At 29.9% G+C, this 16938-nt stretch overlaps 1 protein-coding gene across 5 annotated transcripts in view; it reads right to left on the bottom strand.

Moving 5' to 3' along the window:
* Window positions 1–16938, bottom strand: part of LOC130893781 (uncharacterized) — a 67073-nt gene that overhangs the window by 14736 nt on the left and 35399 nt on the right. For all 5 annotated transcript variants that reach the window (XM_057800151.1, XM_057800147.1, XM_057800148.1 and 2 more), the window contains one exon: window positions 5604–5739. In XM_057800151.1, the coding sequence (XP_057656134.1) occupies window positions 5604–5739 (136 nt within the window). The remainder of the gene's footprint in view (window positions 1–5603; window positions 5740–16938) is intronic.

The raw sequence follows: 16938 nt of genomic DNA, 5'->3' as shown, positions 1-16938 counted from the left end.
AGACAGTTTTCAAAGAAAAAAAGCCTTTATTTTGTTAGAAGACAGATTTCTACGACAATTGATGGTTTGTTCGTAAAAAAAGACAGATTTCAAAGACAAAGAACAAACAATTTATCGAAAAAGACAGTTTCTAAAGCCAAATGACAGTTTTTGTTTCAGAAAAGACAGTTTTCAAAGCAAAAAAGCCTTTATTTTGTTAGAAGACAGATTTCAAAGACAATTGATGGTTTGTTCGTGAAAAAATACAGATTTCAAAGACAAAGAACAAACAATTTATCGAAAAAGACAGTTTCTAAAGCCAAATGACAGTTTTTGTTTCAGAAATGACAGTTTTCAAAGAAAAAAAGCCTTTATTTTGTTAGAAGACAGATTTCTAAGACAATTGATGGTTTGTTCGTGAAAAAATACAGATTTCAAAGACAAAGAACAAACAATTTATCGAAAAAGACAGTTTCTAAAGCCAAATGACAGTTTTTGTTTCAGAAATGACAGTTTTCAAAGCAAAAAAAGCCTTTATTTTGTTAGAAGACAGATTTCAAAGACAATTGATGGTTTGTTCCTCAAAAAAGACAGATTTCAAAGACAAAGAACAAACAATTTATCGAAAAAGACAGTTTCTAAAGCCAAATGACAGTTTTTGTTTCAGAAAAGACAGTTTTCAAAGCAAAAAAAGCCTTTATTTTGTTAGAAGACAGATTTCTAAGACAATTGATGGTTTGTTCGTAAAAAAAGACAGATTTCAAAGACAAAGAACAAACAATTTATCGAAAAAGACAGTTTCTAAAGCCAAATGACAGTTTTTGTTTCAGAAAAGACAGTTTTCAAAGCAAAAAAGCCTTTATTTTGTTAGAAGACAGATTTCAAAGACAATTGATGGTTTGTTCGTGAAAAAATACAGATTTCAAAGACAAAGAACAAACAATTTATCGAAAAAGACAGTTTCTAAAGCCAAATGACAGTTTTTGTTTCAGAAATGACAGTTTTCAAAGAAAAAAAGCCTTTATTTTGTTAGAAGACAGATTTCTAAGACAATTGATGGTTTGTTATTGGAAAAAGACAGATTTCAAAGACAAAGAACAAACAATTTATCGAAAAAGACAGTTTCTAAAGCCAAATGACAGTTTTTGTTTCAGAAAAGACAGTTTTCAAAGAAAAAAAGCCTTTATTTTGTTAGAAGACAGATTTCTAAGACAATTGATGGTTTGTTCGTAAAAAAAGACAGATTTCAAAGACAAAGAACAAACAATTTATCGAAAAAGACAGTTTCTAAAGCCAAATGACAGTTTTTGTTTCAGAAAAGACAGTTTTCAAAGCAAAAAAGCCTTTATTTTGTTAGAAGACAGATTTCAAAGACAATTGATGGTTTGTTCGTGAAAAAATACAGATTTCAAAGACAAAGAACAAACAATTTATCGAAAAAGACAGTTTCTAAAGCCAAATGACAGTTTTTGTTTCAGAAAAGACAGTTTTCAAAGAAAAAAAGCCTTTATTTTGTTAGAAGACAGATTTCTAAGACAATTGATGGTTTGTTCTTGGAAAAAGACAGATTTCAAAGACAAAGAACAAACAATTTATCAAAAAAGACAGTTTCTAAAGCCAAATGACAGTTTTTGTTTCAGAAAAGACAGTTTTCAAAGAAAAAAAGCCTTTATTTTGTTAGAAGACAGATTTCTAAGACAATTGATGGTTTGTTCGTAAAAAAAGACAGATTTCAAAGACAAAGAACAAACAATTTATCGAAAAAGACAGTTTCTAAAGCCAAATGACAGTTTTTGTTTCAGAAAAGACTGTTTTCAAAGCAAAAAAAGCCTTTATTTTGTTAGAAGACAGATTTCTAAGACAATTGATGGTTTGTTCTTCAAAAAAGACAGATTTCAAAGACAAAGAACAAACAATTTATCGAAAAAGACAGTTTCTAAAGCCAAATGACAGTTTTTGTTTCAGAAAAGACAGTTTTCAAAGCAAAAAAAAGCCTTTATTTTGTTAGAAGACAGATTTCAAAGACAATTGATGGTTTGTTCTTCAAAAAAGACAGATTTCAAAGACAAAGAACAAACAATTTATCGAAAAAGACAGTTTCTAAAGCCAAATGACAGTTTTTGTTTCAGAAAAGACAGTTTTCAAAGCAAAAAAAGCCTTTATTTTGTTAGAAGACAGATTTCAAAGACAATTGATGGTTTGTTCTTCAAAAAAGACAGATTTCAAAGACAAAGAACAAACAATTTATCGAAAAAGACAGTTTCTAAAGCCAAATGACAGTTTTTGTTTCAGAAAAGACAGTTTTCAAAGCAAAAAAAGCCTTTATTTTGTTAGAAGACAGATTTCAAAGACAATTGATGGTTTGTTCGTGAAAAAATACAGATTTCAAAGACAAAGAACAAACAATTTATCGAAAAAGACAGTTTCTAAAGCCAAATGACAGTTTTTGTTTCAGAAATGACAGTTTTCAAAGCAAAAAAGCCTTTATTTTGTTAGAAGACAGATTTCTAAGACAATTGATGGTTTGTTCGTAAAAAAAGACAGATTTCAAAGACAAAGAACAAAAAATTTATCAAAAAAGACAGTTTCTAAAGCCAGATGACAGTTTTTGTTTCAGAAAAGACAGTTTTCAAAGCAAAAAAAGCCTTTATTTTGTTAGAAGACAGATTTCAAAGACAATTGATGGTTTGTTCGTGAAAAAATACAGATTTCAAAGACAAAGAACAAACAATTTATCGAAAAAGACAGTTTCTAAAGCCAAATGACAGTTTGTTTTTCAGAAAAGACAGTTTTCAAAGCAAAAAAGCCTTTATTTTGTTAGAAGACAGATTTCTAAGACAATTGATGGTTTGTTCGTAAAAAAAGACAGATTTCAAAGACAAAGAACAAAAAATTTATCAAAAAAGACAGTTTCTAAAGCCAGATGACAGTTTGTTTTTCAGAAAAGACAGTTTTCAAAGCAAAAAAGCCTTTATTTTGTTAGAAGACAGATTTCTAAGACAATTGATGGTTTGTTCGTAAAAAAAGACAGATTTCAAAGACAAAGAACAAAAAATTTATCAAAAAAGACAGTTTCTAAAGCCAGATGACAGTTTTTGTTTCAGAAAAGACAGTTTTCAAAGCAAAAAAAGCCTTTATTTTGTTAGAAGACAGATTTCAAAGACAATTGATGGTTTGTTCGTGAAAAAATACAGATTTCAAAGACAAAGAACAAACAATTTATCGAAAAAGACAGTTTCTAAAGCCAAATGACAGTTTGTTTTTCAGAAAAGACAGTTTTCAAAGCAAAAAAGCCTTTATTTTGTTAGAAGACAGATTTCTAAGACAATTGATGGTTTGTTCGTGAAAAAATACAGATTTCAAAGACAAAGAACAAACAATTTATCGAAAAAGACAGTTTCTAAAGCCAAATGACAGTTTTTGTTTCAGAAATGACAGTTTTCAAAGCAAAAAAGCCTTTATTTTGTTAGAAGACAGATTTCTAAGACAATTGATGGTTTGTTCGTAAAAAAAGACAGATTTCAAAGACAAAGAACAAAAAATTTATCAAAAAAGACAGTTTCTAAAGCCAAATGACAGTTTGTTTTTCAGAAAAGACAGTTTTCAAAGCAAAAAAGCCTTTATTTTGTTAGAAGACAGATTTCTAAGACAATTGATGGTTTGTTCGTGAAAAAATACAGATTTCAAAGACAAAGAACAAACAATTTATCGAAAAAGACAGTTTCTAAAGCCAAATGACAGTTTGTTTTTCAGAAAAGACAGTTTTCAAAGCAAAAAAGCCTTTATTTTGTTAGAAGACAGATTTCTAAGACAATTGATGGTTTGTTCGTAAAAAAAGACAGATTTCAAAGACAAAGAACAAAAAATTTATCAAAAAAGACAGTTTCTAAAGCCAGATGACAGTTTGTTTTTCAGAAAAGACAGTTTTCAAAGCAAAAAAGCCTTTATTTTGTTAGAAGACAGATTTCTAAGACAATTGATGGTTTGTTCGTAAAAAAAGACAGATTTCAAAGACAAAGAACAAAAAATTTATCAAAAAAGACAGTTTCTAAAGCCAGATGACAGTTTTTGTTTCAGAAAAGACAGTTTTCAAAGCAAAAAAAGCCTTTATTTTGTTAGAAGACAGATTTCAAAGACAATTGATGGTTTGTTCGTGAAAAAATACAGATTTCAAAGACAAAGAACAAACAATTTATCGAAAAAGACAGTTTCTAAAGCCAAATGACAGTTTGTTTTTCAGAAAAGACAGTTTTCAAAGCAAAAAAGCCTTTATTTTGTTAGAAGACAGATTTCTAAGACAATTGATGGTTTGTTCGTGAAAAAATACAGATTTCAAAGACAAAGAACAAACAATTTATCGAAAAAGACAGTTTCTAAAGCCAAATGACAGTTTTTGTTTCAGAAATGACAGTTTTCAAAGCAAAAAAGCCTTTATTTTGTTAGAAGACAGATTTCTAAGACAATTGATGGTTTGTTCGTAAAAAAAGACAGATTTCAAAGACAAAGAACAAAAAATTTATCAAAAAAGACAGTTTCTAAAGCCCAATGACAGTTTGTTTTTCAGAAAAGACAGTTTTCAAAGCAAAAAAGCCTTTATTTTGTTAGAAGACAGATTTCTAAGACAATTGATGGTTTGTTCGTGAAAAAATACAGATTTCAAAGACAAAGAACAAACAATTTATCGAAAAAGACAGTTTCTAAAGCCAAATGACAGTTTGTTTTTCAGAAAAGACAGTTTTCAAAGCAAAAAAGCCTTTATTTTGTTAGAAGACAGATTTCTAAGACAATTGATGGTTTGTTCGTAAAAAAAGACAGATTTCAAAGACAAAGAACAAAAAATTTATCAAAAAAGACAGTTTCTAAAGCCAGATGACAGTTTGTTTTTCAGAAAAGACAGTTTTCAAAGCAAAAAAGCCTTTATTTTGTTAGAAGACAGATTTCTAAGACAATTGATGGTTTGTTCGTAAAAAAAGACAGATTTCAAAGACAAAGAACAAAAAATTTATCAAAAAAGACAGTTTCTAAAGCCAGATGACAGTTTTTGTTTCAGAAAAGACAGTTTTCAAAGCAAAAAAAGCCTTTATTTTGTTAGAAGACAGATTTCAAAGACAATTGATGGTTTGTTCGTGAAAAAATACAGATTTCAAAGACAAAGAACAAACAATTTATCGAAAAAGACAGTTTCTAAAGCCAAATGACAGTTTGTTTTTCAGAAAAGACAGTTTTCAAAGCAAAAAAGCCTTTATTTTGTTAGAAGACAGATTTCTAAGACAATTGATGGTTTGTTCGTGAAAAAATACAGATTTCAAAGACAAAGAACAAACAATTTATCGAAAAAGACAGTTTCTAAAGCCAAATGACAGTTTTTGTTTCAGAAATGACAGTTTTCAAAGCAAAAAAGCCTTTATTTTGTTAGAAGACAGATTTCTAAGACAATTGATGGTTTGTTCGTGAAAAAATACAAATTTCGAAGACATATGTCCTTTTTTTTGCAGAAAACAGATAATATGGAAAGACAAATAACAGTTTGTTCCATGAAAGACACTTTCCGAGAACAAATGACGGTTCACGGTATCAAAAAATTCAATTTCTAAAAAGCAATTATATCGAAATTAACATTTTACCTAAAACAATCATATGCGCAGCTTGTATATCAGTGTGGAAGAGAGGCGCATCAGCCGACACTTCGCATTTGTAGTCTCCTGTCATTTCTCTACTTATATTTCGTAATGTCACTTCTGTCGATCCCGATCGTATGATCTGAAACAAAATAAAAACGAAATGTCGAATTTCGCTCATTTCGCCGCAACTTTTCTTTCTGTTTATATCCGTAAAAATTTCTGACGATTAACGAAATAGAAGCTGCTCAAATTTGAAAAATTATGTGAAATCTGCGTATATTTTCACTAAAACTCATTCAGAATCGTCCGTAGATGTTACATTTTACTAACACCAAGTAGATTTATGAAAAAACGTCAGAAATACCTTCAAGTATTCGAAATCTTGTGCATTATGGGAAAATTTCGATGCATACAACGCGAATATCGACATATTTGCTGCATTTCCAAATAAACTCGAAATTTCAACAATCGAAGATGCATTTTAGCTATTTTCGGTTAGAATACGTATGCTCCTCACCATCGAACTCATTTTTACGTAGAAGTATAAACATTTTCCCTCTTCGTGAATTCTCAATTCTGGAATTTCTCTCGAATTTCAATGCATATTGATTATTACTCTACAATTTTTAACAGAGAATATTGGATATTAATTTTTATCCTGTTTGTGCAATTAATCCGCGCATTAGAAACTTTTTAATTCAAATTTCCTTTTTGTGCAATTCGTACGCAACGACCAAAACATTAAAAATTAATAAAATTATCATAAAAATAATTTTTATCCTGTTTGTGCAATTGATCCGCGCCGTAGAAACATTTTAATTCAAATTTCCTTTTTGTGCAATTCGTCCACACCGACCAAAACATTAAAAATTAATAAAATTATCATAAAAATAATTTTTATCCTGTTTGTGCAATTGATCCGCGCCGTAGAAACATTTTAATTCAAATTTCCTTTTTGTGCAATTCGTCCTCACCGACCAAAACATTAAAAATTAATAAAATTATCATAAAAATAATTTTTATCCTGTTTGTGCAATTGATCCGCGCCGTAGAAACATTTTAATTCAAATTTCCTTTTTGTGCAATTCGTCCACACCGACCAAAAAATTAAAAATTACATTAAAAATTAATAAAATTATCATAAAAATAATTTTTATCCTGTTTGTGCAATTGATCCGCGCCGTAGAAACATTTTAATTCAAATTTCCTTTTTGTGCAATTCGTCCACACCGACCAAAAAATTAAAAATTACATTAAAAATTAATAAAATTATCATAAAAATAATTTTTATCCTGTTTGTGCAATTGATCCGCGCCGTAGAAACATTTTAATTCAAATTTCCTTTTTGTGCAATTCGTCCACACCGACCAAAACATTAATAATTAATAAAATTATCATAAAAATAATTTTTATCCTGTTTGTGCAATTGATCCGCGCCGTAGAAACATTTTAATTCAAATTTCCTTTTTGTGCAATTCGTCCACACCGACCAAAACATTAATAATTAATAAAATTATCATAAAAATAATTTTTATCCTGTTTGTGCAATTGATCCGCGCCGTAGAAACATTTTAATTCAAATTTCCTTTTTGTGCAATTCGTCCGAACAGGCAAAAACAACAAAAAATTGATAAAATCATTATAACATCATTTTTTGTCCTATTTGTGCAATTGATCCGCACCGTAGAAACGTATGAAATAATCTTCTACAGTATCATTTAAATTATCGTTTATCTTTCTCTTTTACGATGTTAGCGATACTTCTATCACTCTCTATTCCATAATTCAATGGATTTATCGAATCACAGCTGACTGAATAATTAACCAACTGCACTGGTTTATTAGAGTTTAATTAATTTAAATACTTTTTACTTATCTTATGGAAAACTCGAACCTTCACAAAAAAAAACTATTGTTCGAAAAACTTTACGGGTATGTTTAAATTTGAATGTTATCCTGCCATCGCATACGAATGTTATCGATAGGATAACAAGGATAAAATCCTCGAGAGACGGCAAACATTCTGAACGAGGGTGTCTTGTGGGATAACTACTCGATGTGTCGGTCGTGATGACGCTCCCTTAGGACTTCAATACTCTCCTCGAACATTCCAAATAAAAGAAAAAAGAAAAAAAAGACGATGCGTATCCTGAGCAGGTTATTTAACATTATCAGTTGTAGTGCCTATATACATATGATTTTATTGTGAAAATTTGAATATTTTGCGAAAATTAGTTCACCAAATCTTAATTTGTTATTTTTTCCCTCGTATAGTATACAGAGTGTAACAACAAAGATTCTACATTTATTGACACTCTGTTTTCTAAATGTCCCCAATACAAATGGCGGTTTGTTAATTAAAAAGACAGTTTCCAAACTCAAATGGCGGTATGCTTGTCAAAAAAGACAGTTTCCGAAACCAAGTGACTGTATATTTGTCCAATAAGAAAGTTTCCAAAGCCAAATGGCTGAATATTTGTCTAATAAGACAGTTTTCGAAGTCAAATGACTCAATATTTGTCCAATAAGACAGTTTTCGAAGCCAAATGACTCAATATTTGTCCAATAAGACAGTTTTCGAAGCCAAATGACTGTATATTTGTCCAATAAGACAGTTTTCCAAGCCAAATAACTGTATATTTGTCAAAAAAGACAGTTTCCGAAACCAAGTGACTGTATATTTGTCCAATAAGAAAGTTTCCAAAGCCAAATGGCTGAATATTTGTCTAATAAGACAGTTTTCGAAGTCAAATGACTCAATATTTGTCCAATAAGACAGTTTTCGAAGCCAAATGACTCAATATTTGTCCAATAAGACAGTTTTCGAAGCCAAATGACTCAATATTTGTCTAATAAGACAGTTTTCGAAGCCAAATGACTCAATATTTGTCCAATAAGACAGTTTTCGAAGCCAAATGACTCAATATTTGTTTAATAAGACAGTTTTCGAAGTCAAATGACTCAATATTTGTCCAATAAGACAGTTTCGGAAGCAAAATGACTCAATATTTATCCAATAAGACAGTTTTCGAAGCCAAATGACTCAATATTTGTCCAATAAGACAGTTTTCGAAGCCAAATGACTCAATATTTGTCCAATAAGACAGTTTTCGAAGCCAAATGACTCAATATTTGTTTAATAAGACAGTTTTCGAAGTCAAATGACTCAATATTTGTCCAATAAGACAGTTTTCGAAGCCAAATGACTCAATATTTATCCAATAAGACAGTTTTCGAAGCCAAATGACTCAATATTTGTCCAATAAGACAGTTTTCGAAGCCAAATGACTCAATATTTGTCTAATAAGACAGTTTTCGAAGCCAAATGACTCAATATTTTTCTAATAAGACAGTTTTCGAAGTCAAATGACTCAATATTTGTGAAATAAGACAGTTTCGGAAGCCAAATGACTCAATATTTGTGAAATAAGACAGTTTCCAAAGCCAAATGACTCAATATTTGTCCAATAAGACAGTTTTCGAAGCCAAATGACTCAATATTTGTCCAATAAGACAGTTTTCGAAGCCAAATGACGCAATATTTGTCTAATAAGACAGTTTTCGAAGTCAAATGACTCAATATTTGTCCAATAAGACAGTTTCGGAAGCAAAATGACTCAATATTTATCCAATAAGACAGTGTCCAAAGCCAAATGACTCAATATTTGTGAAATAAGACAGTTTCCAAAGCCAAATGACCGAATATTTGTCCAATAAGACAGTTTTCGAAGCCAAATGACTAGTTGTCAAAAAAGGTAGTTTCCAAATTAGTTTACCATGTTTGAAATTGTTATTTTTTCGTTTAATAGTATACAGGGTGTTACGGCAGAGACTCTACATGCATTTACACTACAAACTTTTATAAATATATATGTGAATAAAAGCCGAAAATGCAGCACCCAAAATTCTTTATCTATCCTAAAGGAACGAAGGACGAGATCTCAACGAAAGTTCAGTTACAGTCTACTTCTAGTGATATAGAATCCCTACGGGACTTTTCGTCCTGCTTTGTGTCGGTATAGTTTTCGGGAGGCTTTTTATTTTTATATACTGTACGTAATAATATATTTGTTCATGTCAAACCATTAATTCGGCATATCCTAAACAGTAACGCCAAAAATCTAACCTCAATCCAAAAGAATCGTAGATTCAACCATAGACAATCGATAGATATCGGACAATAGTCGTTCTATTGATGATTGAATCGAAGCTTTCAAAGGGCGCTGACACGAATCGCTTCACCGAACGATACCGAACCTAACCGAACTTTCTGTTTCGATTTGCTGAGCAATATTTGAATGGAGATTTGATTTTTCGCAAATTACAATGAAAGCCGTTTGAAAAATTTACGAGATCGAGTTTCTTTATGAAAGAACACGCGCTCTATTACTGAAAGACGCGCATCTTATAGCTCCCGCAAGACCGTGTCTCCGCATATTCCAATTTTGATCATTTTATTGCTCTTATCTGAGTTTGCTCTTATCAATTTCCTCACAATATACGTCGAGATATACCTCGCGGAATATCGATGAAAGTTTACGATAATTCAGTTCGCGACGACGAGTTTTTTTAACGCGTTAACTGCCGGATACTTGATTCGACTACAACGACGTATATAAATATATTCTTGTTAAGCACGCCACGCTACTCCACGCCGCTTGACGAATATGTGAGACGTCCAGAATGGAAAACCGCCAACTACGACTGTTATTTCGCAGCAAATTCCGCCGGATTCGAGTTTAATTTGAGGTCAAAGTTGAATTTTAGTCGGATGATTTTCATGATGGCGTGGCGTGGCGTGCGGGAGGCTGAGTGCGCACGTAGACGATTTGATTGAACGGAAAAACGTTTAGCTTGTTATACACGTGTGTACAAATAAACAATGAGGAATGGATCACGTACTAGAAATATGTCCGAAACAAGATGGTGGTGGATGAGGCTTCAAAAAGGGGGGCTCGACGTTTAAATACAGTTTTTTTATTTTTAAACAAAATAAATTGAGAATAAAAAGAAAATTCGACGATTTTACGATATTAATAGACAAGATTTTGGCTGTTATTGACGTTCTAATGACAATACGATAATTATACGATAATAATAGACAAGATTTTGGCTAAAATTGACGATATAATGACAGTACGATAATTATACGATAATAATAGACAAGATTTTTGCTGAAATTGAGAATAAAAAGACAATACGACGATTTTACGATATTAATAGACAAGATTTTGGCTCAAATTGACATTTTAATGGCAGTACGATAATTATACGATATTAATAGACAAGATTTTGGCTGAAATTGAGAATAAAAAGACAATACGACGATTTTACGATATTAATAGACAAGATTTTGGCTCAAATTGACATTTTAATGGCAGTACGATAATTATACGATATTAATAGACAAGATTTTGGCTGAAATTGAGAATAAAAAGACAATACGACGATTTTACGATATTAATAGACAAGATTTTGGCTGAAATTGAGAATAAAAAGACAATACGACGATTTTACGATATTAATAGACAAGATTTTGGCTAAAATTGACGATATAATGACAGTACGATAATTATACGATAATAATAGACAAGATTTTTGCTGAAATTGAGAATAAAAAGACAATACGACGATTTTACGATATTAATAGACAAGATTTTGGCTCAAATTGACATTTTAATGGTAGTACGATAATTATACGATATTAATAGACAAGATTTTGGCTGAAATTGAGAATAAAAAGACAATACGACGATTTTACGATATTAATAGACAAGATTTTGGCTCAAATTGACATTTTAATGGCAGTACGATAATTATACGATATTAATAGACAAGATTTTGGCTGAAATTGAGAATAAAAAGACAATACGACGATTTTACGATATTAATAGACAAGATTTTGGCTCAAATTGACATTTTAATGGTAGTACGATAATTATACGATATTAATAGACAAGATTTTGGCTGAAATTGAGAATAAAAAGACAATACGACGATTTTACGATATTAATAGACAAGATTTTGGCTGAAATTGAGAATAAAAAGACAATACGACGATTTTACGATATTAATTGACAAGATTTTGGCTTTAAATTGACGTTCTAATGACAATACGATAATTATACGATATTAATTGACAAGATTTTGGCTTTAATTGACATCAAATTGACAATACGATAATTATACGATATTAATTGACAAGATTTTGGCTTTAAATTGACGTTCTAATGACAATACGATAATTATACGATATTAATTGACAAGATTTTGGCTTTAATTGACATCCAATTGACAATACGATAATTATACGATATTAATTGACAAGATTTTGGCTTTAAATTGACGTTCTAATGACAATACGATAATTATACGATATTAATAGACAATATTTTGGCTTTAATTGACGTTCTAATGACAATACGATAATTATACGATAATAATAGACAAGATTTTGGCTAAAATTGACGATATAATGACAGTACGATAATTATACGATATTAATAGACAAGATTTTGGCTGAAATTGAGAATAAAAAGACAATACGACGATTTTACGATATTAATAGACAAGATTTTGGCTCAAATTGACATTTTAATGGCAGTACGATAATTATACGATATTAATAGACAAGATTTTGGCTGAAATTGAGAATAAAAAGACAATACGACGATTTTACGATATTAATAGACAAGATTTTGGCTGAAATTGAGAATAAAAAGACAATACGACGATTTTACGATATTAATAGACAAGATTTTGGCTAAAATTGACGATATAATGACAGTACGATAATTATACGATAATAATAGACAAGATTTTTGCTGAAATTGAGAATAAAAAGACAATACGACGATTTTACGATATTAATAGACAAGATTTTGGCTCAAATTGACATTTTAATGGTAGTACGATAATTATACGATATTAATAGACAAGATTTTGGCTGAAATTGAGAATAAAAAGACAATACGACGATTTTACGATATTAATAGACAAGATTTTGGCTGAAATTGAGAATAAAAAGACAATACGACGATTTTACGATATTAATTGACAAGATTTTGGCTTTAAATTGACGTTCTAATGACAATACGATAATTATACGATATTAATTGACAAGATTTTGGCTTTAATTGACATCAAATTGACAATACGATAATTATACGATATTAATTGACAAGATTTTGGCTTTAAATTGACGTTCTAATGACAATACGATAATTATACGATATTAATTGACAAGATTTTGGCTTTAATTGACATCCAATTGACAATACGATAATTATACGATATTAATTGACAAGATTTTGGCTTTAAATTGACGTTCTAATGACAATACGATAATTATACGATATTAATAGACAATATTGTGGCTTTAATTGACGTTCTAATGACAATACGATAATTATACGATAATAATAGACAAGATTTTGGCTAAAATTGACGATATAATGACAGTACGATAATTATACGATAATAATAGACAAGATTTTTGCTGAAATTGAGAATAAAAAGACAATACGACGATTTTACGATATTAATAGACAAGATTTTGGCTCAAATTGACATTTTAATGGCAGTACGATAATTATACGATATTAATAGACAAGATTTTGGCTGAAATTGAGAATAAAAAGACAATACGACGATTTTACGATATTAATAGACAAGATTTTGGCTCAAATTGACATTTTAATGGCAGTACGATAATTATACGATATTAATAGACAAGATTTTGGCTGAAATTGAGAATAAAAAGACAATACGACGATTTTACGATATTAATAGACAAGATTTTGGCTGAAATTGAGAATAAAAAGACAATACGACGATTTTACGATATTAATAGACAAGATTTTGGCTAAAATTGACGATATAATGACAGTACGATAATTATACGATAATAATAGACAAGATTTTTGCTGAAATTGAGAATAAAAAGACAATACGACGATTTTACGATATTAATAGACAAGATTTTGGCTCAAATTGACATTTTAATGGTAGTACGATAATTATACGATATTAATAGACAAGATTTTGGCTGAAATTGAGAATAAAAAGACAATACGACGATTTTACGATATTAATAGACAAGATTTTGGCTGAAATTGAGAATAAAAAGACAATACGACGATTTTACGATATTAATTGACAAGATTTTGGCTTTAAATTGACGTTCTAATGACAATACGATAATTATACGATATTAATTGACAAGATTTTGGCTTTAATTGACATCAAATTGACAATACGATAATTATACGATATTAATTGACAAGATTTTGGCTTTAAATTGACGTTCTAATGACAATACGATAATTATACGATATTAATTGACAAGATTTTGGCTTTAATTGACATCCAATTGACAATACGATAATTATACGATATTAATTGACAAGATTTTGGCTTTAAATTGACGTTCTAATGACAATACGATAATTATACGATATTAATTGACAAGATTTTGGCTTTAAATTGACGTTCTAATGACAATACGATAATTATACGATATTAATTGACAAGATTTTGGCTTTAATTGACATCCAATTGACAATACGATAATTATACGATATTAATTGACAAGATTTTGGCTTTAATTGACATCCAATTGACAATACGATAATTATACGATATTAATTGACAAGATTTTGGCTTTAAATTGACGTTCTAATGACAATACGATAATTATACGATATTAATTGACAAGATTTTGGCTTTAATTGACATCCAATTGACAATACGATAATTATACGATATTAATTGACAAGATTTTGGCTTTAATTGACATCCAATTGACAATACGATAATTATACGATATTAATTGACAAGATTTTGGCTTTAAATTGACGTTCTAATGACAATACGATAATTATACGATATTAATTGACAAGATTTTGGCTTTAATTGACATCCAATTGACAATACGATAATTATACGATATTAATTGACAAGATTTTGGCTTTAATTGACATTCAAATGACAATACGATAATTATACGATATTAATTAACAAGATTTTGGCTGAAATTAAGAATAAAAAGACAATACGACGATTATACGATATTATAGACGAAATTTTGAAATACGTTTCTGCAAAATTGGTTAAAAAAGAGGCGATCAAAACATAATTCAAAAGTCGGCCTTTTAATTTAATTCGTTAAAAAGATTTGAAAGTCTGTAAACAAGAAGGGACGAAAAAAGGACGATAAGTAATTACCTAGCGTCAAAGGGCGAGCGTCAAAGTTTTCCTTTCAACTAGAAAATTATCGACGAGAATAAAATTCGCGATTTGAAAATTTGTCATCGAGTTAGCGACAGCTAATTTATCACTTTCCAAACTCGAAAAATTCCAAATAATTTCAATCGTTCGTTCCCGAAAACGATTAAGGCGTTTCCGAAATATCTTCGGGTCTAAATACGGCCCTGGCGAGCGTCGAGTAATTAAGTTACATAATATGCGCGATCGAAAGATTTTTTTCACAATTCAAACACTTCGACAAGGATAACAATCGAAGAGAAAGGACCCGTTCCCATTGTAGAAAAAGCAATTCGAAATAGATTACGAGATAAAAACGTCGAAAGAATAGTTCGGATTCGAACGAGACTTTTTCGAAATGGTACCTCGGACAGATAATTCAATCGATTCTATTTTCCTCCACCTGTCGGATCTTTTCTTCGGAATGTCCGTTCCGGAATCTGATTCGCTTCATAATATTGATGGTTTTATCAACAATAGGAGTCATGGATTCTCTAGTTTCGACAAAATAATCTATTGGATGACCACAATTTTCTATTAACGTCTGCCAGAATCTAATTATTAGGAAAAAAAAATATCGAAAAGTGCGAAACTTGAAATTATAATCGCGAAAAAATGCCTACGAAACCGATGACAACTGACAGGTGACACAGAACGATTAATAAACATGGAACTTTGACAAATGATTAATGGTTAAGGAGCCATCCATATTATTACGTCACGCGAATTTTAGAACGTTTGAATACCTCCCACCGTTATTGTCATAGGTTGTCACATTTTTATGATCCCCCTCTCCTGCGAGGGGTGTCACGTGTTTTTTTTTTTAATTTAAGCATAGATTTAAAAAGATTTTGAAAAATAAACGATATCATTAGACAAGATTTTGGCTAAAATTGACATTCTAGCGACAGTACGATAATTATACGATATTAATTGACAATATTTTGGATTTAATAGACATTCTAATGACTCTACGATAATTATACGATATTAAAGGACTAGATTTTGGCTTTAATTGACGTTCTAATGACAATACGATAATTATGCGATATTAATAGACAAGATTTTGGCTTTAATTGACGTTCTAATGACAATACGATAATTATGCGATATCAATTGACAAGATTTTGGCTTTAATTGACGTTCTAATGACAATACGATAATTATGCGATATTAATTGACAAGATTTTGGTTTTAATTGACGTTCTAATGACAATACGATAATTATGCGATATCAATTGACAAGATTTTGGCTTTAATTGACGTTCTAATGACGATACGATAATTATGCGATATCAATTGACAAGATTTTGGCTTTAATTGACGTTCTAATGACGATACGATAATTATGCGATATCAATTGACAAGATTTTGGCTTTAATTGACGTTCTAATGACAATACGATAATTATGCGATATCAATTGACAAGATTTTGGCTTTAATTGACGTTCTAATGACAATACGATAATTATGCGATATCAATTGACAAGATTTTGGCTTTAATTGACATTCTAGCGACAGTACGATAATTATACGATATTAATTGACAATATTTTGGATTTAATAGACATTCTAATGACTCTACGATAATTATACGATATTAAAGGACTAGATTTTGGCTTTAATTGACGTTCTAATGACAATACGATAATTATGCGATATCAATTGACAAGATTTTGGCTTTAATTGACATTCTAGCGACAGTACGATAATTATACGATATTAATTGACAATATTTTGGATTTAATAGACATTCTAATGACTCTACGATAATTATACGATATTAAAGGACTAGATTTTGGCTTTAATTGACGTTCTAATGACAATACGATAATTATACGATATTAATTGACAAGATTTTGGCTTTAATTGACATTCAAATGACAATACGATAATTATACGATATTAATTGACAATATTTTGGCTGAAATTAAGAATAAAAAGACAATACGTCGATTTTACGATATTAATTGACAAGATTTTGGCTTTAAATTGACGTTCTTATGACAATACGATAATTATACGATATTAATTGACAAGATTTTGGCTTTAATTGACATCCAATTGACAATAC

This window comes from Diorhabda carinulata, chromosome 5 (assembly GCF_026250575.1).
Source record: "Diorhabda carinulata isolate Delta chromosome 5, icDioCari1.1, whole genome shotgun sequence".
NCBI classification, from domain to species: Eukaryota; Metazoa; Arthropoda; class Insecta; order Coleoptera; family Chrysomelidae; genus Diorhabda; species Diorhabda carinulata.
The sequence above is the reverse complement of the archived record's forward strand: the minus strand, read 5'-3'. Positions and strand labels throughout refer to the sequence as shown.